At 36.5% G+C, this 24,222-nt stretch overlaps 3 protein-coding genes and 1 pseudogene across 4 annotated transcripts in view; 1 reads left to right on the forward strand and 3 right to left on the reverse strand.

The window, feature by feature from the left end:
* Positions 1 to 2,031, reverse strand: part of LOC107684116 (NHL repeat-containing protein 2-like) — a gene marked incomplete at its 3' end in the record, with an annotated part of 15,400 nt that extends 13,369 nt beyond the window's left edge. The window contains exons 1-2 of the mRNA XM_016480332.1: positions 1,860 to 2,031; positions 1,286 to 1,438 (exon numbers count right to left, since the gene is read on the reverse strand). Of these exons, the coding sequence (XP_016335818.1) occupies positions 1,286 to 1,438; positions 1,860 to 2,019 (313 nt within the window). The remainder of the gene's footprint in view (positions 1 to 1,285; positions 1,439 to 1,859) is intronic.
* Positions 2,032 to 2,220: 189 nt separating this feature from the next.
* On the forward strand, positions 2,221 to 9,244 carry LOC107684117 (DNA cross-link repair 1A protein-like; annotated as a pseudogene).
* A 1,325-nt stretch (positions 9,245 to 10,569) lies between these two features.
* Positions 10,570 to 14,660, reverse strand: plekhs1.1 (pleckstrin homology domain containing S1, tandem duplicate 1). 2 transcript variants are annotated; one of them, XM_016480156.1, is made up of 13 exons: positions 14,608 to 14,660; positions 13,805 to 13,844; positions 13,580 to 13,677; positions 13,373 to 13,488; positions 13,137 to 13,289; positions 12,948 to 12,993; positions 12,635 to 12,718; positions 12,431 to 12,538; positions 12,250 to 12,323; positions 11,795 to 11,899; positions 11,138 to 11,227; positions 10,746 to 10,878; positions 10,570 to 10,649 (listed from the first exon to the last, which is right to left on the reverse strand). In XM_016480156.1, exons 2-13 carry the CDS (start codon positions 13,824 to 13,826, stop codon positions 10,590 to 10,592), a joined length of 1,089 nt encoding a protein of 362 aa, XP_016335642.1. In that variant the 5' UTR covers positions 13,827 to 13,844; positions 14,608 to 14,660; the 3' UTR covers positions 10,570 to 10,589. The 2 variants fall into 2 exon arrangements, with proteins under 2 accessions (XP_016335642.1, XP_016335640.1); XM_016480154.1 differs by lacking the exon at positions 14,608 to 14,660 and having other exon boundaries at positions 13,805 to 13,857.
* Positions 14,661 to 18,938: 4,278 nt separating this feature from the next.
* On the reverse strand, positions 18,939 to 23,235 carry LOC107684118 (uncharacterized). The gene is made up of 10 exons (XM_016480333.1): positions 23,029 to 23,235; positions 22,830 to 22,923; positions 22,607 to 22,735; positions 22,380 to 22,532; positions 22,198 to 22,288; positions 21,609 to 21,697; positions 21,435 to 21,491; positions 20,158 to 20,250; positions 19,955 to 20,060; positions 18,939 to 18,950 (listed from the first exon to the last, which is right to left on the reverse strand). The coding sequence occupies exons 1-10, from the start codon at positions 23,048 to 23,050 to the stop codon at positions 18,939 to 18,941; spliced, it is 846 nt and encodes a 281-aa protein (XP_016335819.1). The 5' UTR covers positions 23,051 to 23,235.
* Positions 23,236 to 24,222: the final 987 nt, after the last annotated feature.

A 24,222-nucleotide genomic window follows, 5' to 3' on the forward strand; every position in this document is an offset into this window, starting at 1 on the left:
ATCTATGCACAATCAGCTTGTAACACTCCAAAGAGAAAGGAAAACTTGAAATCGCATCATATGACCCCTTTAATAGAAATGGGAAAGAACCAACCCAGAGCCAGCCAACATTAGAGGATGCGAGTAAAAACATCTCTGTTTAATAATAAAAGGCCACTGTTCTGCAATATAATCAACAATAAACCCTAATAATTAATGAGACGTTTGGAAGAGTGGTGGGGACTGGGGAGGCATGTTCTGAACAGCGGTAATAGAATGTACCAAAAGAAGTGCCAGAGATGAGTTATGTGTGAGGTATGCTAGAGAGTGGGCTGACGGCTGCCTGGCCAGTTGCCCGAGAAGGGTATAACTGCAGCCCGGAGATCTCCAAATGGGGGCGGGAACTCCAAAACGGGGTGCTGCTTAGAACAAAGCGATAGAGATTAAAGTCTTTCCCCTGTGCTGGGACGGCTCGCGGGAGAGCTCGTGGGTGATTCCCGTTTACATCATGAAGCAGATGTTCAAACTCCAGTCTGAACACCACTGGCCACAAGCTTTGGGCTCTGCTCTCATGGAGAATATTTACTTATATAGCATATTTTATTTTAGATCAACATGAAACAATGTTAAATTTATAAAGTTGTATTTTGAAATGTAAGTCAATAACAATTGGCTGAAGCCAGAGCCAATGGTGAAAGTCTTTGCGGGAGGAGACCCCGCCCCATTTTGGAGGTTCTGCCCACTTTTGGAGTTCACGCCCCATTTTGGAGATCTCAGGTCTGCAGTTATATCTACTTGGGTTGCCCCGGATGATCCCACAGAAGTGGCCACCGATAGGCTACTGACAGCTGGAGCTGATAGCACTGAATGCAGAGCTGCTATAATAAGCCACAGACCCTTATAATAGTGTATCTATGTTTAACTCTCTGCCCTCGACCTGGTCTCTGTGGATATTTAAAGTCTCCTATCCGATACAGTTGAGAGATAATGGGAATGTGTTGCTGGACCATTAGAAGTTATCAAGCTCAAAAGGCTCTCTCTTCTGCCCCAGTGAACCCTGGGAATGATTTACTATGGGATATTTGTAAAGTTATCATCAAAACATTTATCTGGATTGCCTACTGAGTACAGCTAAATATTGTAAGATGCTTTTTGTTTACCTAATGATGTAAATATCTAATGTAATCACTACAAACATACTCTAAATCAGGGTAGATGCCATGTTTATCATATGGTATAATTTTACACTCTCCTTGTCTTTCACTGGTCCACAAACAGTCTCTAACGAAACATGTATCAGTCATACCTTCTATAGTGTAACTTTGCTCCAACTGGTGTAGATCAGGAAGTAGGTGCATGCAGTTTATGCAGCAGTAGGTGAAGAAGTCAAGCACCACCACTTTGCCTGACAGTTCCTTCCTGAGTGACAATGGGCCGTCTGTGTTCAACCATTCCAGTCCTACAAAACAACAATGGAGTTAGAGTTTAACTATGACATATATTATGAAAATTTACATTAAATGAAAAATATATTCTCTTGAGGCATATAAAAATGTGTTGCTATAAATTATTCAGCATTTTTTGTGGTGGTGCCTTTAAAAAATTGGCAAGGCAGATACAAATCTGAACAGAATGCCCCCCCATGATAGCCTCCCAGAACCAACACTACAGTGTGAAACACTCACTGTTAATTCAATACATTTATAGAGCAGTAAAAATCACAGAAGCGATTTGTAATTGGCTTGTCATGTTCCATAATGTTATTCGTTTATCTAAAACCACGAATCAATCTATGATTGATCTTAAGTTTCAAAGCCACTCCCATGAGATCCAAATACTGTATACATTATCACACCCACTGAGTTCATTTACACTCTTACCTTCTTCAAAATCCGGTATAATTAAATAATTTTCGTCTATTTTGTGCAAATACTGATGTACAAGATTTTCTTTCTCTTCTTGAGTCGTCGCGTCCTCTAAAGCATGGTCTAACTGGCTCTGAATGGGGAAAAGATCTGACAGCTTACAGTAAGACGCCATGACTCCCACAACAACAGAATAAGAGGTTAACATTTACGCTCGGCACTTTCGACAGACAAATTGCAACCGCATCCAAGACAAAATAAACTCGTTTTGCGAGTAGTTAACATATTTGTCATATTATTAAAAAATGTTATTTGTATTAAATCTATAAATAAACGTCCTATGTCTAATATGAAATTACTCGATACTATTTGCATTATGGAAAATGCGCACATCAATGTGAAAATAAATGTGCTTTAAACATCGGCGGTAAGTGTAATCATAGACATATAAATATGTCTATGAGTGTAATGACGAAAGATAGTCGTCGGATTTATGTACCGTAATATGTCAAATGCCATTTTCCCTCTTGGTGGTTCAGTCTCAACAATGGCATGTTGCAGAATGCTTAGATAACCCTGGTGACAACTGTAAAGGTAATGTTTTTCATAAATGCATATGTAAAATCAACAGTTATTATTCTATTGTCCTACTCATCAGCTTATTACAGGGTTCCACATGGAAATATCTGGGATTTTTTAATTGTTATTTTCATGGCTGGAAAATCATGTACATTAACTAGATTTAATTTACATCTGCATTTTTTAAAGTTATACTCCATTCTATAGTCAGCTAGAGAATGCTTTTCTTTAACACAATCTGTTATGAAAGGATTAAAATAAATAAATAAATACATTGAAAAAAAAATCATTAATAGTGGTTAACTGATTTTTTTTTTATGACTGATGTCTTTTTACTTAAAAATACTTAATATACGTACTATATGAACAACTAGAAAAGTCATGACAATTCATTCATTATAAGGTTTGAGGAACCCATCATTAGTAACATGCTCTTGACACTTTAATGTGGAATATTTCCAAGAATATTATTGTTTAATATTTAAGAACCTTCTCTCCCTCTAATGTTACAGAATGTCCAGATGGTCTTCATTGTACGTCCTCCATTCCCAATCACTACAAGAGGTATAGCCACTCTCTGCTTGCTCATAGTCGCGCGCTGAACGACTGCACGACCCAAGCCATCTCAGACTTCAACTTGAAGTCAGTTAATAATGTTGCACCTTCATCTGGTACAGAGAGCTACGTGGACAGCGCTGTGAATGTATCTGCTTCATCCAGCCAAAGTTCATCTCCTTGAGATGGACCAAAGGGAACTCCCACCCAGAGTAACGCTCTGCTGCTTTTGCGCTCTCCTAATACTGAGGATATCAAGAAAAAGAAAGGTTGGTCTCCTTCCATCAAAAGATCTCAATCCCAGAATTTTTCTCAGGAGGCGAGAATGAAGATTTCAACTCCGGTTAAAGCAAATTGTGTTGACAATGCTGTTTAGACACAGATTAATGAAGTTAAAGCCGAGCTCTTTGAATGTAATGATGATGATTACATCTCCTACTCCCCACTCTCTGAACTTCCAGACTTGGATAGGGAGCACAGAACTCAAAAACCTAATATAGATTTTCATAGTACTGCTTTGCAGGAAGGTGAAAATGAGGTTGATGATGATTCTCTTAAACTGTTCAGTGATGAAGATGATGATCTGTTCTATGATTTGCTGGACCAATATGAGACAGGGAACATGGAACACTCATTAGACACCTGTGAGAAACTGCAGACATCATTAGCACCCAATGATCACCTGACTACTTCTTCTACAGGTGTTTCTGAACATTTCAGCTTGGACCTCAATCAATGGGAAAACACTCCACAACAAATCCTGACGATCCAAACTCCCAGCTACAATCACCTCAAAGTTTGGTATTAGAGTGTCTTCAGGACCGCATATCTAATCCTGTATGTGTCGACAGTTACATAAGCCAAGAGTTGACTTCCACCCAAACAGCCCTATCTATAACTCAGAAAACGCTGTCTATGGCTCCTAGGAGAACTCAGACTAAGGCAGGTCCCTCTGGATTAAAGCAAACAGACATTGGGGTGTTTTTTGGCTTGAAGTCATTGAATGAAAAAAAGGCTGAGGAGGAAGTGAAGGCAACGGTCAGAGAGGCCGATCAGCAAGGGTCTAGGAGAGCGAGGATTTCAGAAACTCAGGGGGAAGACGCTAAGCTCCAGGGTAGACGGCGTAGGAAGAGCAAAGCACCATCTGAAGTGTCCAGTGTCTCGCCTGCTGCAGAAGATGGTACGACTCGGCCCACGCAAACAGAAGGAAAGCCAGGAGGGAGGGCAGAGAGGCAGAAAAGATGGAACAGAGGAAGAGCGACAGATGGAGATCCCAAGGAGCCCAAGCGCTGTCCATTCTACAAGAAAATTCCTGGTTTGTGAACCACTTTAATGCTTTTGTTTTGACCTACTTAATACCAATTGTTAAGATTGCATTAGCACTTTAATACTTCAGATCTTAATAGCTGTGCCAGAACTTTTTATGTACTAGATTGTGTGCATTTATTCTTTTACTCTCATAATAACTCTATTATTTTTTAGCTTGAGGGATAGTGTTTTGGTCTAATGTACTTTGGAGAATATAATATGCTTTTTCTCTATTCAGGAACTGGTTTTGCTGTGGATGCTTTTCAGTATGGGGTTGTTGAAGGTGTCACAGCCTACTTTCTCACTCACTTCCACTCGGACCACTATGGTGGCTTGAGAAAAGACTCTGTTTTACCCATCTACTGTAACAAAGTACGTATCCCAACCTCATTGCACTTTAAAAATAATGAAAGCAGGATTTTTCTTGCTCTTCAGGAAACTGAAGAGTTCAATTTACTATGTAGAAATCCTCCAACATTCACAACGAAAAGTTCCCTCCCAAGAAACTAATGGGATAGTTCACCCCAAAATAAAAATGGTCATTTATTTACTCACCCTCATGTTCTTCCAAACCTTTATTAATTTCTTTCTTCTTTGAAACACAAAAGAGCATTGGCAACAGCACAGGAACAACACAGACCATTGACTTCTATTGTGTATATACAGTATATATATATATATATATATATATACACACACACAAACACACACATTTCTCAAAGTATCTTCTTTTATGTTCCACGCAAGATAGAAAGTAATACCGTTTTGCAACAACATAAGAGTGAGTAAATCATGAAAGAATTCATTTTTGGTTCAACTATCCCTTTCAACTTCAGAAATGTGTCATGGTTATGAAATCAGAATTATCAGCACATTGACAAAATATCACAAATTTACGTCAGTTAAATCTAAGGATCAGGACGAAGGTGGAAAATGTAAAAACAAATGGGGAAAGCAAAATGCCAGTGAAGAAAAGAAAATGTTTTCTTTTTTTTCAACGATGGTGTCAGGGAGGATTTGTTCTTGACTGAATCTTGGTTTTCATTACTAACTGGTGTTAATCATTGTAGATAACTAGTAACCTGGTGAAGAGCAAGCTGAAGGTGGATGAGCAGTATGTTCATGTTCTCCCAATGAACACAGAGTGTATGGTGCAAGGAGTGAAGGTCATTCTCCTGGATGCTAATCAGTAAGTGTATCCTCTAAGTAACTAATGAAGTTTTGAAGCCCAATTTATTTATTTATTACAGGTCCCTGTGTTTATACAGAATGACAAGACCTTAATAACAATGACTGTTTCCCCCCCAGCTGTCCTGGGGCAGCCATGTTGCTATTTGTTCTGCCAGATGGCCAGACGGTGCTCCACACAGATGACTTCCGGGCTGATCTGTCCATGGAGCGCTACCCAGAGCTGCAGGGTCTCAGGATACAGACCCTTTATCTGGACACAACGTGAGTTCCCTACTAACAAAACTACTTTTTGGTGCTTCGTTGTGTCTCTTATTTCTCTGCTGATCATTTTGATCACATTAACTGAGATAGGGTTGAGATTAGGGCTGCACGATAACTGGCTTTCTGACAAGATGCGCGTTAAATATCGCATGCGATTTATCGTGCAGCCCTAGTTGAGATTAAAAACAAAAAAAACTTTTTCTCCTCTATAGGTATTGCAGTCCTGACTATACCTTTCCTGCTCAACAGGAAGTCATCACCTTTGCTGTAAACACAGCTTTTGAACAGGTCACACTGAACCCTCGTACACTTGTGGTTTGTGGCACCTATGCAGTTGGGAAAGAGAAGGTCTTTCTAGGTCAGTGAGCAAAGTTGTCCTGCCTTGTCCAGACCTTTTGTAGGATTGTTCGCTATTCTATTATCTGTGACCGTCATACTCACTCATGAATGAAGCTCGTATAAAATAAAAGAGTTTAAAAAAGACTTGACTTGACTTTGAAATTGTTCCTGTTTCACAGTTTGTCTGACTGGCTTCCTGTTTGTGTTAAAAGAATGCATCCATGATTAATTTTAAAGCTCTGATTACATAGTGTCCCACTGTGGACTGTTAAAATAAGGTCTCTCTTGACTGTCTCAATTGATTGCAACTTCTTTCCAAATCTCAATAGACTACTTTTCATTCGTCCCTTCTTGTGTATATAGAGATATATAACTTTTTATTTTTTTTTACCTGTCCCACCTGTTCCCTTTAGCTGTATCGGAAGTGTTGGGCTCTAAAGTGTGTTTATCCAAGGATAAGTATAACCCCATGTGCTGCCTGGAGTCAGAGGAGATTGGCCGGCGCATCACTACAGACTGGCAGGCGGCCCAGGTGCATGTACTTCCTATGATGCAGCTCAATTTCAAAGTGAGTTGAACTACATTTAAAACTTCTGCAGCTTGTTTATCTGTGAGTTATACATTATGAAATGCAATTTCTGTCATCTGCAATTTTTGCTGTTTGAGTTCATAAGTGTATAAAAAGAGCTGATTATGCTAAACACAATCAATGGGGCTATATTTACTTATTCAATTTGGAGTTTAAAATTCATGCAGCATTCTGTGTTATCTTTAATTTTCCTTTACAGCGCGTTTTTGCTAATGTGGGAGGGAAAAAAATTACGTTTCTAATTACAGAGACAAAGTGCTTGCACAGCAGTTCTGGCAGCGGTAGCACTGATTGAGTCTGACTAAAAGTAAATTCTAATGAGACAGTTGCAGATAATAAAGATTAGTCATATCATATGATGTGCCCTGAACCATTATAAGCAACTTTTCTCACCCATGCCAATGTAGATGTTGATTAAGAGCAATTGCGGAGTTGTTCCCAATGAGAAACGTGTTTAAATGGCCATGACAGAAAGGAGGAAAAATTTCAGGGCAAGGTTGATTGTAGATTGCACCTAATTTTCTTATGCAGCGACATTGAAAAGTCATTATGTAAATTGAAAGAAGTTGATTGCAATGTGGCATCTTGGCTTCCTAAATTTTGCTACATACTACCATTCAAAAGTTGTGGGTCAGTAAGATTTTTTTGTTTTTGAAAGTCTCTTATGTAGGGCTGGGTAAACAAAAAAAAAGATTTCTAAATTTTAATTGATTCTCATTTTTACTAAACAATAATGATTTTTAAATCCGAAGTAAAATCGCAAAAAGCTTTGTGTTTTGTTACTTTTGATATGAAACAAAGTCTCAGATTTCAAATTAATTTTCAAATTAATTTGTTTGAATAAATCCATCAAGTTTTTATGACAGCCACCATTTAAATGTTTAATGTTTATTTCAAATTCAAGTTTATTTCAATTGCAAAGTTAGTATCATAAATTTATTAGTAAAGCTTTGATTGTAATTTAAGTGTTTGTATACAAATCAGTTAATTTTAACCTTTAGTATTATAGTAATGTAGTACCAACTGACTCTCATCGAATTGAATCGAATCGTGAAATTCGTGTCAATACCCAGCCCTACTCTTATGCACACCAAGGCTGTATTTATTTGATCAAAAATACGCTAAAACTATAATAGTCAAATATTCTTGCAATTTAAAATAACTTGTAAATTTTGATATATTTTAACACATGATCCAATAATCATTCTAATATGCTGATTTGGTGCTCAAGAAAGTTTTTTTTTTTTTTATTGTTAATTTCGAAAACAATTGTGCTGCTTAGTGCTTAATATTTTTGTGAAAACTGGGATAATTTGAATAGAAAGTTCAAATGAACAGCCTTTTGAAATAGAAATCTTTTGAAACATTTTAAATCTCTTTGCTGTCACTTTTGATCAATTTAATGCATTCTTTCTAAATAAAAGTAATTTCTTAAAAAAAACAACAACAAAAAAAAACATACTGACCCCAGACTTCTGAATGGAAGAGTATATTCGCATTTACACATTACATTTGCAGACATATTTATTCAAAATAACTTAAAGAGGAGCAACAGCTCAAGCTAATCAGCTTAAATGGATTTAGGTGTTTTTTTTTTCTTCTTAACTGTACAGAACCTGCGGACACACTTGATTAAGTTCTCCAGGAAGTATGACCAGCTAGTGGCATTCAAGCCCACGGGCTGGACCTTCAACCAAAGTGTAAGAGTGGAAGACATCCAGCCTCAGACTCAGGGGAACATCAGTATCTACGGTATGTGTCAGTTTAGATTATAAAGGATTTAATATAATGATTTTACTTATCTGATTCACTATAGCAAGTGTTTAAGTGCAGATACTACAATACAATTGAAATATCTGAGACTGTCTGTTATGTGTCTGGCATGTTAACATTAACAGGAAAGGTTTTCGGCAAAATCAGCCAGTAGCGCACATGTAGGGCTGCCTTTACTTCTAATATTTTTAGAAAATTGTGTCGCTTCACGTGAAACTTAAATAGCAATTCCAAACAAACCCTAATCAAGGGAAGCAGATGTAAACCAAATTGTGTTGTTTGCATTTTGATTTTATAAGAGGAAAAAAATACACTCTATTTTGTCTGGTGAATGAGTTTGTATTATTGTCATCCTTTTAAATCAAAATTGAATGGAAATAAGACGTTTAAAAAAGCGAATAAAAAACACCTTATCATATTGCTTCATGTGAAATAATTATACAAAAGGCTAGAATATGACTCCGATCAAGCAGCAGAAATCATGGTTGGTCTACAGAATTTTGACGGTGGCAAGGAGATTACGATATAAATAGGTTTTTCCAGCATGTCAAATATTTTGAGAGATACTTTCCTACTCTATACTTATCTGTTCCAGGTATTCCCTACAGTAAGCACAGCAGTTTTCTTGCGCTGAAGCGTTTTGTGCAGTGGCTGCAGCCAAAAAAGATCGTTCCCACGGTGAATGTGGGCAGCTGGAGGAGCAGGAAAGCCATGGAGGGCTTCTTTCGTGAGTGGCAGACTGAACCCAAAAACCTCTGCTCAATCATGTGCCCTGAGAAACTCAAGCTGTGGAACAAGGCTATAAAGTAAACTGACATCCACAATCAAACCTTTGGCCAAACAGTCAAACGGTGCCTTTATTGATTGGACCTGTATTACTCAGTGGACCATTTCAAATTTGAGAGTTTTGGACTGCCTTCTCACATTTGAAAAAAAAAAATTAAGTTCATTCTTCCAGCCTGACTTTTTAAGTGCTGGTTGTGTGATGGCTAATAGTGTTGCCTCTATTGCCTTTTATGAATGGCTCCCCTTGCCAGTGGCTAATGCTTGAATGGACCACATTTGCCCTCTTATTTTAGGAGTTTTTTTTTTACTCTTGACGTTTTTATATATTAAAGTGTTTCTAAAGGAAATAAATTCTATCCACTCTACACTTGTTTCAATAATAACCTTGTTCTCTTAATCACATTTTTATTTCATATTTGTGCATGTACAAGATGATATATTTTTCGTAAGAAAAGTCATCTAAATGCTGAACAGTGTCTTTTTATTTTTTTTTTTAGCATTTTACATGTATTTATTAGAATAACTGAACCTCATTTCAATTTGAAAAAAAAAAAAAACATTTGGATTTGCTACCAACATGACAAGTTTCAATGCAACTGCAATAATGCAGCCGTCAGTTTATAAAAACACATTCTTTGCCAAAGTAATATAATAAAAGATACTTAGATGCAAATTTATATGCTGAACAGGAGCAATCAGAATTCAGGTTATAAGAATACAAGATTAATATAAGATTATGTTTTAATATAATTCAGTTTGTGTTAGTGCGCTACCATGTGGCTACAAAATATACTGCAGTTAAATGCAATTTCAGTTCAGATTCACAGGTTTAAGAAAAACCGCTCAGTAAAATACTGCTCAGCCTATCTGTAACGCTATCTACCATTAATTTACTGCTAGAGGAAAGTTCTATTAAAACTTGTAAATGTTTCTGTTACCTCAACCTTGCTGATGTACAGAATAGTGCAAAATGACAATTATAGCAAGCCATTACTTTGATAACTTTTTTAGAATGACAAAAGCTCAGCAAGTCTTGGTGCACACAAGAAAACAAGAGCTACTTGTTTTACTGTTGACCCCCAGGGCTGGGTGAAAAGCAATACTTTCAGACTGCATGATCTGGCACTAACAAATCATAAATAGCAGTTTCATAAATCACCAAAAGAGAGACTAGAAGTTATACTACATTACAACACTTTCATGAGCTCATTCTGTTTTAAATGACTGTCTACTGTTTGCCAGCACAGTGCTGTTCCCCATAGAGAAAAAATGCATGAGAAATTTTCACATCGATTTTAAAAGAGAACTGAAGGGATTAAAAATGCTGAAGAACAGTAGCACAGCATGAGATTTTGTTTTTGTCCTCAGCAGGGTTCGGAATGCAGAGGAATGGAGTCTGGGAGCCTTCGAATGGTCAGTTTTACCTGGAGCGAGAGCAAAAAAGTGTAAGTTCAACTATAGCCATATTGTAGCTCTGATTACATTTACAATATCATTCTTGTACTTTGACTCATGACTACCTCGCTCTTGCTGAGTCTTCTTAGGTATGTTTGTACCTCCTCCACTGTGTCTGTCAACAGGTCATTGACAGCCAGAATCTGATCTCCCTTGTGGAACTGACATGAAGCCTGAATCTCCCCACATTTAGATACACTAGAGAGGAAAAGAAATGTGGAGGCTAAACTAAACATAAGAGGTAGTATTTGTAGTCTGTGTTATTTTCACCATTTTGGGCTGAACCAGTGGAGTCTTGCTTTCTGATTTTGAGGTTACACCAGTGGCTCAGAAAAATTATTTAATTCAAACAAACTTGCATGAACCAGATGATGCTTCTGGGCTCAGCCCAACATTTCCAGTAGATAGAGTATTTTTGGAGTAATAACAATTTTTAATTTATCTGTGAGAATCGTACCATGGTTTTCCCTCCTCCTCTGTAATAACCAAGCTGTTTGCATCAAGATGACTTATGCAGATTTCCTTCTCGACAAGGGTGTGCGTTTCACTGAAGAATGGAAAACATGTAACTATGAAACATGTAACTCAAAATGAAACTAGATTCCAAAACCACAATTAACCAAAATAACCCTATAGTTGTTAGACAACTAAATTCCGCACTTTAGGATATTGTTTTCTATTGAATTGACCTTCTACAGATGTACTAAACATGTATTTTTGACATAATGATAAGGCATAAATCACCTCTTGCACCATTGTTTCCATTGAGTTTTTAGAGTTTTTATTATTAGTACTACAGGTTTTTTGAATTCCATAAATCCTGGGATGACAATAAGGTATTATCCATTATGGTGGTGCTGATTTAAATTTTTTTTAAGGTAAAATTTTAACTGTTTAAGACACTACAAAATATAGTTTAACTCGCCTTTGTAATATGAGTAATAACTACTTGGGCAAGATCAGTGCTGGATACTTTTGAAAAGCGTGATGCATGATGATTGTGACAGCTAAGGTAAATATTTTTTTTACACCAAGCTTTTTATTCATATTCATAATAATGTAACAAATAGCAGTATGCATTATTAATTAGAAATCAGTTGTCAGTTGTTTTTACCTTTGCCCATCTGACTCAGTGGATGTTTGTGGTGTCTTAATATTATTGAAGGCTTTTGTGACACAGTCCAACATACTGTCTTCAGATGTACCAGTCACGCTCTCCCTAGACAGAAAAGCAAATAATTATCATTTGCTCAAACCCAGCGAGTCTATAAAATTAGGCCTCTAACAATAAGTAAACTCATGTGAGCACAGAGTACATTTATAAAAACTGTGCAAAATTATACTTGGTTACTACAAATAAGCTTTCAAACACTGCAACATTAAATCGCAAAAGATGGGCATAAAATGAGGTCAAAATCAAAGAAGAAATTTGTCTGTTAAACCACCTTCTGTATATTCAAGAAGGATACAATTGGATTCAAATCTAAAGATTAATGTTACATTTTTTAATGGTAAACAAACAAGCATTGTCTAACAGGTTAAATTGAGGTAAATGAGAGTTTGTCATACCCTGATGACATGTCCTCATTACTTTCCACTGCATTCTCATCCAGCGGTTCCTCTTTTTTCAGATTTTCATACAACTGAATACATCAAACAAAGGGATGTGGTTTTTTTATGTGGTTATACTGAATTATGATGCAAGTGTTTGGTTTTTATAAGTGAGAGTGTGGGTTTAAATGTGCCATACTGGTGTTGCAGATGGGCGGCTTTTGGGTAGTTGTCTACATTGAGTGGTAACATCTTCTGATGATGACTTCTTCCTTGGAGGCAGTGGAGGTTGACCATCAACTTTAGTCTGCAATTATTGAGAGGTACAACTCAGAAATAATTCAGGCAAAGTTAGGAGAACTGAGTCACACACGAGCATGTGAAAGCATTGTTGATGAATTACCTCTTGTGTCTCACAGGGGTTTTGGTCATTAGAATTGGATTCAGTCGTGATCTGAGGTTCAGTTTGTGGCTCAAATTTGTTGTTCTAGAAACAAAGTTTGAAAAATGAACTTTATAAGACCCTTCAAATTGCATTCATTAATAATTGTTAAACATCATTTAAAAAAAGTACTTATAATATATTTAAACATTTTAAATATTTAATATATCAATTAAATACATGTATTTTTTTAAATTATTTTTAATGATTTATTCAAAGAGAACATGCTCAATTAAAGCTATTAAACTCATAGGCAAAAGGTGGAATGTCTCACCTTTATAGCCCTGAATAAAACATTGAACCATCTCTCCACCTCCTCACTGAAAACAACAGATTCTATATATTAGCACTAGAAGGAATAGCCTTTATTTATTTTTCCCGTTATTTGCATAAATTATTTTTTTCAATGCAGATTTTCGCTAAGTATTGGAATTATGGTAAAGCAATGGTAATCATAGCAAACCTGGTGTCTCCAATGAAGAAAAAATCTCTTTGGACCTTGGCTCCTGGATTTTCAGTTTTCATGAAGAGCACAGAGTACGAAGAGCACTTGAAGGTTTTACAGATCCATTCAAAAACTGGGCTTGCTTCAGGGTTCACTTGCAGCATTGTGATGCTACATAGAAAAAATAATTATATCCCTGCATAATACTAACCCTTTTTGTTTATGTGAAAAGTAATCAGTAGCTTTCGCCTTACGTGGAAGCTTCTATGGATTTTATAGGTTTGTCTCTCTCAGTGGATTTGTAGTATTTTAGCTCATGGCTGCTGTCATTTGTCTTTGAAAGCACAAAGAAGCGGCGCTTCCATGATTTCTGCAATGAATTATGAAACATCTTAGATGAAATACATAGATAATTCATATAAACTGTTGATATTTCTGTGTAGGAAATCCTGATGTTTTACCATATTTCGTATCTGTCTAGAAGGAGGGGACTTTAATAGAAAACCTGTGCACACTTCCTCCACCCCATCTGCTTCATTGTGACATGAAGCATTTGAATCTGTTGCAGAGGAATGCATACGATTAACCAGAATTTAACCATTCATCACTATCTGTAATAGTTCTCTCAACTCTGGCTATTCTGTTTCCAGTCAGTCTGTATTGTTTAAAATAGATTTCAGACATACCTGATTTACCTCTGCTGTTCATTTGGATGATGTTAAATCTCTGCTAAAACAGACATGATATGTGTTGTAAGTAATGTCTTTATTACACACATCAGATAATACTTAAGCAATTATTGGTGCTTGAGAATATACTACATAGAAAAAGCCACAGTACTGTATTTTACACAACTGTATTAATGAAGTTAAAAAAACTATATATTCCCAGACCTTAAAGGGATAGTTCACCCAAAATTCCAAACCTGTATGCTGTATTCTGTGGAACACAAAAGAAGATATTTTGAAAAATGTCTCAGTATTTTTTTGTCCATAGAATTCAGTGGGATCTAACGTTGGTTTGGACCCTGTTGAATTTCATTGTATGAAAAAAACAAACAAACAAACAGTTGACACATTCTTTAAAATATCTTCTTTTGTGTTCCACAGAAAAGAACAAGTCATACAGGTTTGAAATGGCATGAAGGTGAGTAAATTATGACAGAATTTTAATTTGGATGATCTCTTTAATTGTACAATTCTGCATGAGTCAGCTCATTATGATGATCCTATTTAGGAATATTAATATTTGGAAAACCAAAACAAAGCTTTTTACTGAAAGCACATGACCAAACCTCCTGTTTCATAGTCAAATAGTTACGGACCTATTTGCACTGGGTGATTTTCAGTCTAATTCTTTAAACCAAAGAAAGATGCATATTGACAAAAATAAAATATAAGTGTAGCCATAATTTCTTAATGTGCTCAAATAAATCAGATCAGTTTAGTCATTGGATCAGTAGAGCTGCAATACATTATAAATGGATTACCTTAACTACTGTGTGTGTCGCAGTAAAAACAGTGTCCTCTGTACTGCTGTCCTGTTTTCACAAATATGCATGTCATGATTTTGAAGGTAGACTTCTATTGTCGCTGAAGTAGGTGGAGTTTCTGTTTATGTGGCCTCCCTTTGCTGCAAACATTTTAGGATTACGGAAAATTTGGACCCAGAAACTACCAGGTCCTTACTGGCAATGACTTGAAAACACGACAAAAGCGAAGCATGTTGATTCTTTTCCTTGATGTCTCAGATGGCCGTGGTTATTTACACAAATTCCTTCCAAATGTAGATTCTAGTAAAATTCCACCACATTTGAACTTCCGTGTGAAAGGTGCATGTATGACCTGTTTTTTCGTCATTTCTGATTATATCATATATGTAAATTAATAATATCACATCCCTCTATAACTTTTAGTACATTTTAAGGCCAATTAATTTGAGAGTATATTTAAAATGTTAAATACTAGTCCATAATACTATCCTCACAGACATTAGATGAGATTAATTATTGGGACATTGAGATTCATCAAGGGTCTTAGATGAGTGATAATGAGTGCCTTGATTTTACGTCTTATAAGTAAACCATAAACCATTTTTTTTATTATGTGTTTTTTTGTTCTGTCACTGTCATTCTGTTACACTGTGGAAGCTTCTGTCACGAAAACAAATTCCTCGTATGTGTAAACATACCTGGCAATAAAGCTCATTCTGATTCTGATTCATAAGAAACAGCTTGCACTATGACAATAAACCAAAGATTAATTGATCACTCTCAGTCAGAATCAGCTTATACTGTACCTACAACATACAGTGTGCACAAGTAGATTGCATGTTTGTTTTATTTGAGTGTTTTTTTCTGGGGATGTGTTTAACTTGAGGAACTAAGATCTAAAAATGCCAATACATTTCTGCACTGCATTTGCAAAAGTGACTAAAGTGTTGTCACACAACAGTGTATACGGTACATGTACTCTTAATGAGACGAGAAATAATATTGTTAGATGTGTATTTAATTATTCTTTTCAAAATACACATTTCTTTACTCAGTGTTCGAACTATACCGTGGACTTTGGGGAAGCCCACTTGTTTTTTTTTATAGCGGGGGGGCGGGGTTCGTGCCTCAAAAGGGGCTTACAATGAATTACAAATGGCGCTTTTCCACTGCGTGGTACGACTCGGCTCGGTACGGCACGGCTCGGTTTGCGGTTCCACTGCAGTTTAGTATCGCTTTAGAGTGGGCGGGATTATTCACATGTCATTATAGTTGCGCCGCCTCTACTGCCGCGACTCCTGAAAAACTTTTTCATTCCGCGTCGCCCCATCAAGCTCTCACTGGATCCGCTCCTCTGCTATCAACGAGAGCAAAGTCTGTACTTCCTCAACAGGGGGAACAGCCACTTTTTGGTTGTTAAAAAAAGTGCGCTCGTTCAAAACAGTTGCGTTCGATCCTTCGCTGGCTGTGCTGATTTAAATCTAGCGGTTCTTTTGTGTTTGTGTCGCAAGTTCAGTGACGACGAATCTTTGAGTTAACGTGTACTAAACATGAGTGGAATTTGCACCGCAGCGCCCCCACACCTTGATGCTCATGACAAGAATAGCATGTATAGTTATCTTTATTGAAGTGAATTAGGTTTAAATCACCGTCATGCATGAATGAATTAATATTTTTGCAATTTTACACATAATAATCCACGATGATGACATTACACAAAACTGAAATTACACGTCAAAATAACACATTGTCAATATTTTTTGAGACCCCTCAAAATTTCACAAATCACGTTTTCAGGGGAGCCCATGTCTTATTAAGGGGAGCCGAGCTCCCCCTAGCTCCCCCGTAGTTCGCACCCTGTCTTTACTGACAGCAAAAGACAGTAACTCATTTTCAACAACTCAGTGCAGTTTTATAAATCACCACTAGAGAGACCTATTCACTGTAGACCCATGGAGGCCTATAACACCTGATGTGAGCTCTCTGTTTACTCTTCTCCATAAAAAACAAAACAAAAAAAAAAACACTAGAGATCAGTCATCAGACGAAAGATGACCGCTCTCCTCTGGTATGCTAAAAATGCATCCTTATACTGTAAGGCCAGGGTGATCAGCGCAATCAATCAAGACTAGTCAGGCAAGACTGGACTAATGCAGCTTGGATGGGTGATAAGCTGGACAATGAAAATCTAATTATGGTTATAATATGATTAGTATGATATAAACAAAAATATGCAGGAGGAAAATATGTGGAAGAAATGACTGGTAATCGTGATAATGTTGAGTGCTAAAAATTACAGTGGACAATCAGTTCTATCTTAGGGCAAGGGGGGATTTCCAAAAACTTTCTGACACCACTGACGGGAGCAATGAGTGAGAATGAGGAAACACCTTTTTGTATTATGAATCATCTTACTAAGCATGTACATTTTTCACGAATCCAGAGTGACACAAAAGTTTAGGAATGGTATGATTTTTAAATGTTTTTGAAAGAAGTCTCTTTTGCTCACTAAGCCTGCATTTATTTGGTCTAAACAGAGTATAAACAGTAATATTGTAGAATATCAAACAATTCTATCCACTCTAAAAAAAAAAACTCTAAAAAATGCTGGGTTGTTTCAACCCAACTTTGGGTCAAATATGGACTAACCCAGCTGTTGGGTTAAATTTTTTAATTACATTTTTAACCCAAAAGTTGGGTTAGTCCATATTTGGACTAACTCTGGTTGATCGTGTCAAAACATAGAGCCATGCTCTTTACGCCCTACGCCACTAAGCCTGTTGTGAATTATGCATCTTTAGTCATATTGCCTATGCCAGCCAGACATTAGTGGGAAGATATAGTGTAAATAGCCTCTGCCAACATGGTGAGCTATTTGCCCTATTAGCTATTTGCAATGCGCATGGGCCCATCGGATAATCTGGCCATGGTGACTGCAAATAAATGTAAAATGAATGCTGAAAATGTATTAGCATTAGCAACATATTATTTGTCAAGATTTGTGTATTTTACTAACCTCAATTTCTATGGATAAATGAAAGATTGGTTGTTTAAATTAAGTTGCTTTTATATCATAATAGAAGTAGGTGATTTTTCAGCCCATGATTCATCAGAGCTTTGAGAAGGGCACTGAAATGCTTTTGAAGCTGGTCTATAGTATGGAATGAAAACGTCTCTAGGTTACGTATGTAACCATGGTTCCCTGAGGGAACGAGACGCTGCGTCGAAGTCGCTTTGGGAATGCCCTTGCGTGACCGCGTTACTGCTTTGCTAGGAATGCATCTCCAACAGGGGTAACTTTAACATGATACTGTAGATTAGCCCATTATAATATCTTTACTCATGTGTATCAAACATTAACTCATGTTTTCCTGAATGAATCACCAGCTGCATAAATCTAATCTCACTGCAAAAGTGTGAACATAATATAAAACCAAATTATTTAAATTTATACAAATATTTCAGAATGCATTTTTTTTGTTTACATTTTGCCTTCCAGTAAAGTTTTTTGGATAAAGTCAGAAAAATCCTGTCCAACCTGTTTTCTCCAATTAGAAATAACCTACTGCGATAGAAAAGGTTTCTGCAGACCCATTGCCATGTCTGACACAGAGCAAGGCAAGTTTAATCTAGAAATCTCATAGATGAATAAATGGTTCAACTTCCAATTTTCTCTAAATTGGACATTTATACATGGCTGTAAAATGCATCTGATGTTCTGTATAAAGAGATATAGATATAGTATAGAGCTTGTTATAGTTTACATTTCTTAGATCGTCTTTGCTGTTAAATTGGATGCTGTCGCTTCTATGCTAAATTATATATGAAATGCAAGTGTTGTCTTACTGCATGCCAGTGACCATTGTTCTGCAGAATTTAGCTCCATTCCTAATCAAACAACTAAAAGAATCTAACCTAAGTCCTCAGGATTTCTTTCTTTCGCCTTTCATAGGTGTCCTCTGTAACATGACCATTTCATGATAGTAGTGCGGAGCTAGACATCTTTTGTTCTTGGCCATGATGGGAAGAGACGTTTCTAGTCAGCAACATCTTATTGTTCATCTTGAATTTCAGCGTTTCAAAATGCACTTGTAAAAAAATCTGTTGTCTTGTGCTTTTTACAGAATGCGGAAAAACTGGTTTCATTCAGAGCCAATGTGGTTGTTTAGAAGGTAGGTACAAGTCTTTGTTCTTGGCTGTGATGGGAAGGGTAGGTGGAGTTTCTGGTTAGATCCATAAGTTCTAAATTCTAAACTTATTATATATATATATATATATATATATATATAACAGGGTAGCAAACAACAACATCTGAGTTAATCTATTCATCATGAGTTTGGCTGTAGACACAATAGAGGGAGTTATGAGGTATAACCAATGGATGTGAGTGATTAATTGTATTTTATTCAATTAATGTATTTTGTGCATTAATGTGCATTTTTTTTAAATCACATGCACACAGCAAAATACAAAAAAGGCAGAAACAGTTAAATTTTAAAGTTTAGTAAGACTTCACAGTGTAACAATGTGCAAGATGCATGCTTTTCTAAAGCATAATTCATTTATATTTTAAGCAGGCTATACTTACTGTTGTTCAGAAATCTTCATGTTGGGTGACAAACATTTAAACCAATGCATAATGATTGGGAGCAGTGTGTCACTGGTTACATGCATTGCAAAACAAATAAAGAATACACAATGACAGAAATGTTTTATGTACATACATAATACATAAAATGCTCATACTGTTCAAAACAAGTGCTGCTTTAAAGGGGTGCTATTATGCTCTTTACAAAGTCTTGATTTTGTTTTGGGGGTGTACTAATAGGACCCCTTTAAAATATATGAACAGTTAAACAGTGTAAAACTAGTTTTTCACTGTGGAGTAACTCATACTTGTTATGAAGTAATACTTGACTCTTGTTCTTCAAACAAATAAATATAGTACCCACTATCACTCATGTAATTTAATGTACATGTGGCATTTTTTAAATACATATTTAGATGATTAATGTACATGCAATAGAGTGTAAGGTAATTTAGATAACCGGATTGCCTCTTCTGTTACTCAGTAGCGCCTTGTTTTCCTCCTGTATGAGCAAATTACCCTTTGAACTAAAATTAGACATGTGTACAACATTTCTAAAATTTTGATGGCGATGAGAGAATTTGCATTAGATTTTGTTTCATGTCCTCAGTGTGGCGGCCAGGGTTCAGAAAGAGGCCTGGGTACCGCTGAACTAGGAGTTTTGCCTGCAAGTAATTTCAGTAACTTTATTTATAGGTCTCTGAATACAGTGATGGAAAAAAAAGACTATTCTTTTACTGTGATTTATCATCTTACCTCGTCCTTGCTTAGTCTTTTTAAGCATTTCTGAATATCTTGTACTGTGTCTGTGGCCAGGATCTGATCCCCCCTTGAGTCCTGAATCTGACGACACCGAGACACACTGGAGAAGATGATACATTGTAAGTAGTTAATTTCTACTCATATTAACATTAATTCTAGTAAAGACCTGTCATTAATTATCTGTTGTAGAGTTGTACCATGGTTTGCCTTCTTCCTGTGTCAAGATCAGACTGTTTTTCAGCTCGTTTTGACTAACGCAGATCTCCTTCTCACCATATGTGTGTGTTTCACTACAAAGCAGGAAAAATACAAATGCCACATTTATCATAACCACACTGCTAAATATATGTGAGGATTTTAATTAGGAAAGGATAGAATTTTACTCAACGACTGACACATTGATACACTCAATAGTTGTTTTCTATAAGACAGAAGCACCCTGCTAATGGTATTTCCAGTAGTGAAATAAAGGATGTAACCACATATTTAAGATTAGTGCGGACCACTAATAATAATTAGAACATTTAAGTATCAGCCACTAAAAAAACCTGTATCGATCAACAACTAGTCAGAATATGGTGGTTACAGCCCTGTTTGAAATGATAAAAATCACCTGTTGTCCAACTCGGTAGAGGCACACTTTCCACTGAAGCTGATTGATTGATTAGAATGATTGTGGTCTTCACTGAGGTAAAAAAAAATCAGATAGTCAAACAGAGATGGTGTCAGTCCTAAGTGTATTAAGCAGAAGAATGCACTAGTAGCTTTTCCACAACTGTCACACTCTAAAAAATGCTGGGTTAAATACAGCCCAGTGCTGGGTAAAATAGGGACAAACCCAGCAATTGGGCTGTTTTGACCCAGTGGTTGGGTTAAATGTTTAACCCAACTTTCTGGGTAGTAACCCAACCACTGGGTCAAAACAACCCAATTGCTGGGTTTGTCCCTATTTTACCCAGCACTGGGTTGTATTTAACCCAGCATTTTTTAGAGTGCATGATCTTGGTAAAACTGACATATGAATACAGAGAATTGTCTGTTGCTAAAATTTTACCATTTGATTTGATTGTTTAATTTGAACAAAGGTCAAACCACCATATACCACATCCTTTTTTAGATATCTCGCATCTCTCAGGTATGATAAAACCTTGCCAAATATTTGCTTTCATTTTAACAGTCATCGAAAACCATACCTGGTCAGCAAGAAGGAAATACTGAAATTCTCTAAACAGCAAAATAGACTGCTAATCGATGCTAAGAAAAGAAACAGTGTTGTTTTGTAGTGTTTAAATATAAAAAAATCACATATATGTTGCATCTAGGCCATGAAGTGGAAGGAACTTAGTGAACACGCATTAAAATGTGGCAAACAGTAACACACTGACAACTCGTATATTTATCATATCTTGCATAACTGACACAATAGTGCAATCTCATGAGGTAAATAACAGTGAATCGAAGACTTCAAAATTACTTTTTCTGTTTGCATGCAGTGTCATCCTCATGTTGGTCACCTTCCAACACCATTTGTCTAATCAGAAAAGACCACAGAACATTTAAATTAAACTGTGCCTCTGAAAATTGTGTTTTATCGACAGAGTGCATTCCACGAGGCCAGTTAAAGGGAAAAGTGCTCTCAAACACTTACACTGATCCCATGGTCATGTATTCACTGCTGTCCACTGGAGGTTCATCCTGCTTCCCGTCCTTCTCATCTTTTTCCTCAATAACTGGAATCTGCCAGATAGAGGTCTGAGTTTTATTTGTGTATTTTGTCATATGCATGTGAAAGAAACTGTGTTTAAATGTGTAAAACCTTGCGTGTTACTGGTACTAGAGGTTCGCTGAACTTGCGAGGATTTTCATAATGATCGTATTGTTGCGGAGAAGTTAATTCAAATGCTGACCATCTGCCGTCCTTTGGTTCTAAACAGTTCACAGGTACAGACTTTGATCTAAATCTCTTGTCCTGTGGAAAAAGGTAAAGCATGTGAGCATTCACAACCTCTCAAAAGATTTTGGTACACTGAATTTTTTGTTTCTTGTGATGTTAAAACTCTCTGATCAAAAAGAATAGTTTTTTTGGTTACTGCATAATTGCCATATTTCCTTTTATGTTTTTTATTATTCTCAAATGTAGGCAATGGTAGTAAGTATCGTAGGTGCTCAAGCATATGACTGATAGTTTGGATATACATATATGTAAAGATAGAGAGGGAGAGAGAAGGTTTGTTTACCTGAGTATCGTCTGTATGTCGCAGTTTATTTTGTGATTTCTGGGTCGTCATTACCTTGACTAAGGCATTGAGCCAACCATCCACTTCATCCCTGAAAACACCAGAAAACCTTTAACACTACTTTCATGGCACTATGTTGTGATGGAAATGAGAGATATGCTCAGATATGCATGGTGGCAAACCTGTTTTCTCCAATGAGGAAATATTCTCTAGCTTGTTTTGGTGTGTCGTCGTCCACCTTTAAGAACAGCACAAAGGATGGAGAACACTTGAATTGTTTCTGGATCCAGTCCCACTTCTGATGTGCCTCAGGGCTAGTGAACAGCAAGCTGATCCTTTAAAACAGAAAGACGTTCTCATTATAGTGTGAAAATACTTTATATTATTTTTGAGACAGTCTTTTCCTCACTTAGAAATGTCTATCTCTCCCAGAGGCTTGTCTCTCTTTTCGTCGTTTGCATGATATGTCAGCTGGTAGTCTTCACCCGTTTTGGAGAGCACAAAGAAACGACGCTTCCATGATTTCTGTGACAGATATATAAAACTGCTAAGTTTCACAAACAGAGGAACTGTCTTTGACAGACTGCAGATATTTCAGTTTCAGGGTGAATTGCAATATGAGACGTACAGTGGTTTTAGTCAGGGCCGTTTGAGGGGGGGACTTGAGCAGGTATCCAGTGTATAGTTCCTCCATCACTGGTTCATTGTAAAATTTTGCAGTTGCTTCTGCAGAAACATAGTTAAAGCTGATTAGCATTAAATAGTGCTCAATTCCATTTAGTCTTTAAGTTCCTTGATTATCTCACTTTTCCTAAGAGATTTTAGACTTACGTGTTTTCTTGTTGTTGGACATCCTGATGCTGTTGCTTGAGTTCTAAAATAGGTGTGAAATGTTAAAATTGTTTTACTGTAAGCCACTGACATATATCTGATAGACAGAAGTAAACAACAGTGATTTATGATTTTGTAAAATAATATTCAGTGCATTGTCAACTGTCAGCAGCACAAAGCAATTACAATGCAATGGAAATCCTCCACCGTATTTCAAGTGTATAATAATATGTTATATAATAATATTGCATTACGTCTTTTGAATATTTCAACTCAAAACTTTTCAACTTTATTTCTCAGATGAATAGTTTCAGCATTATTTCTCTACATGTTACAAGCATCACAAAGCAGAATCATCACATCAGTAGTCGTTTTCTATATTATTATTAGTTTACCTTGTGTCACGGTAAAATAATGTCCTCTGAAAGGTATTCAGTTCTCACAATGCTAGAGGCTTTTTGTTTCTTCCAGAGTGATATGCTGTAAAGATTTCTTTCTGGTTATATGTGAGCCCAGGTTTAAGATCCCTCCCCTTTGACTCTGTCATTCCTTTGGAGAAACTAGACAAACGTGTTCATGGCATTGAGGTATTGTGGAAAACATACTACAAAAATAAATTTAGCTTCTGATGCTCATGCACGATGCACGCTGCGAAACATGTACATATACAGTATACACTCATAGTCTTACACACAAGCTGGCACTTTCCCATGTATTGTTTTTATGCAGTTTTTTGCTTTTGTAGCTTTTTTATTCTCCATGCACATGCACTCTTAGGTCCCCTGGTCTTTTGGTTCCCTTGGGTTTTTTTTTTTTATTATAATTTTTTTCCTCCAGACAATAGGCAGATGACCATGTGGTGACATACCTGCTAATTTTCTATTTATGATTGCAGAGGTTTGCTGATGTCTCTTTGACCCAAATGTCTGTGTGACAGAATTTAATTCAGAGGACTCAGCTTAAAGACATTATTTGTATACTATGCACATTTGTGTACGAAATGCATGAGACACATTTTCAAGTAAGAAATGACAAAAAATGACCCTGGGATCCAACAGTCTGTGTGGAGATGGCAAAAAGATGGCAGTAAACCATTTGTCCATCTCCCAACTGCACAAATATGTTACATTGCTATTTAAAAACTAGAGACTATTTTAAAATAATTAACTCATATTGACTATTTTTAAAACAAAT

The sequence above is a fragment of the Sinocyclocheilus anshuiensis genome, unplaced genomic scaffold (assembly GCF_001515605.1).
Source record: "Sinocyclocheilus anshuiensis isolate Anshui unplaced genomic scaffold, SAMN03320099.WGS_v1.1 scaffold553, whole genome shotgun sequence".
In the NCBI taxonomy this organism is placed as follows: Eukaryota; Metazoa; Chordata; class Actinopteri; order Cypriniformes; family Cyprinidae; genus Sinocyclocheilus; species Sinocyclocheilus anshuiensis.

Bases quoted from the DNA above. Each gene is read 5' to 3' on its own strand.
- plekhs1.1 (XM_016480156.1), bottom strand. From the start codon at position 13,826: ATGAACAGCAGAGGTAAATCAG. The intron at 13,290-13,372 runs GTAAGGCGAAAG...TTTTCTATGTAG, and splicing joins AAATCCATAGAAGCTTCCAC to CATCACAATGCTGCAAGTGA. The intron at 12,324-12,430 runs GTATGGCACATT...TGATGTATTCAG, and splicing joins GCCGCCCATCTGCAACACCA to TTGTATGAAAATCTGAAAAA.
- LOC107684118 (XM_016480333.1), bottom strand. From the start codon at position 23,050: ATGTCCAACAACAAGAAAACAC. The intron at 21,698-22,197 runs GTAAACAAACCT...TCTATCTGGCAG, and splicing joins GACATACAGACGATACTCAG to ATTCCAGTTATTGAGGAAAA. The intron at 20,251-21,434 runs GTAATTTTGAAG...CCTGCTTTGTAG, and splicing joins ACTGCATGCAAACAGAAAAA to TGAAACACACACATATGGTG.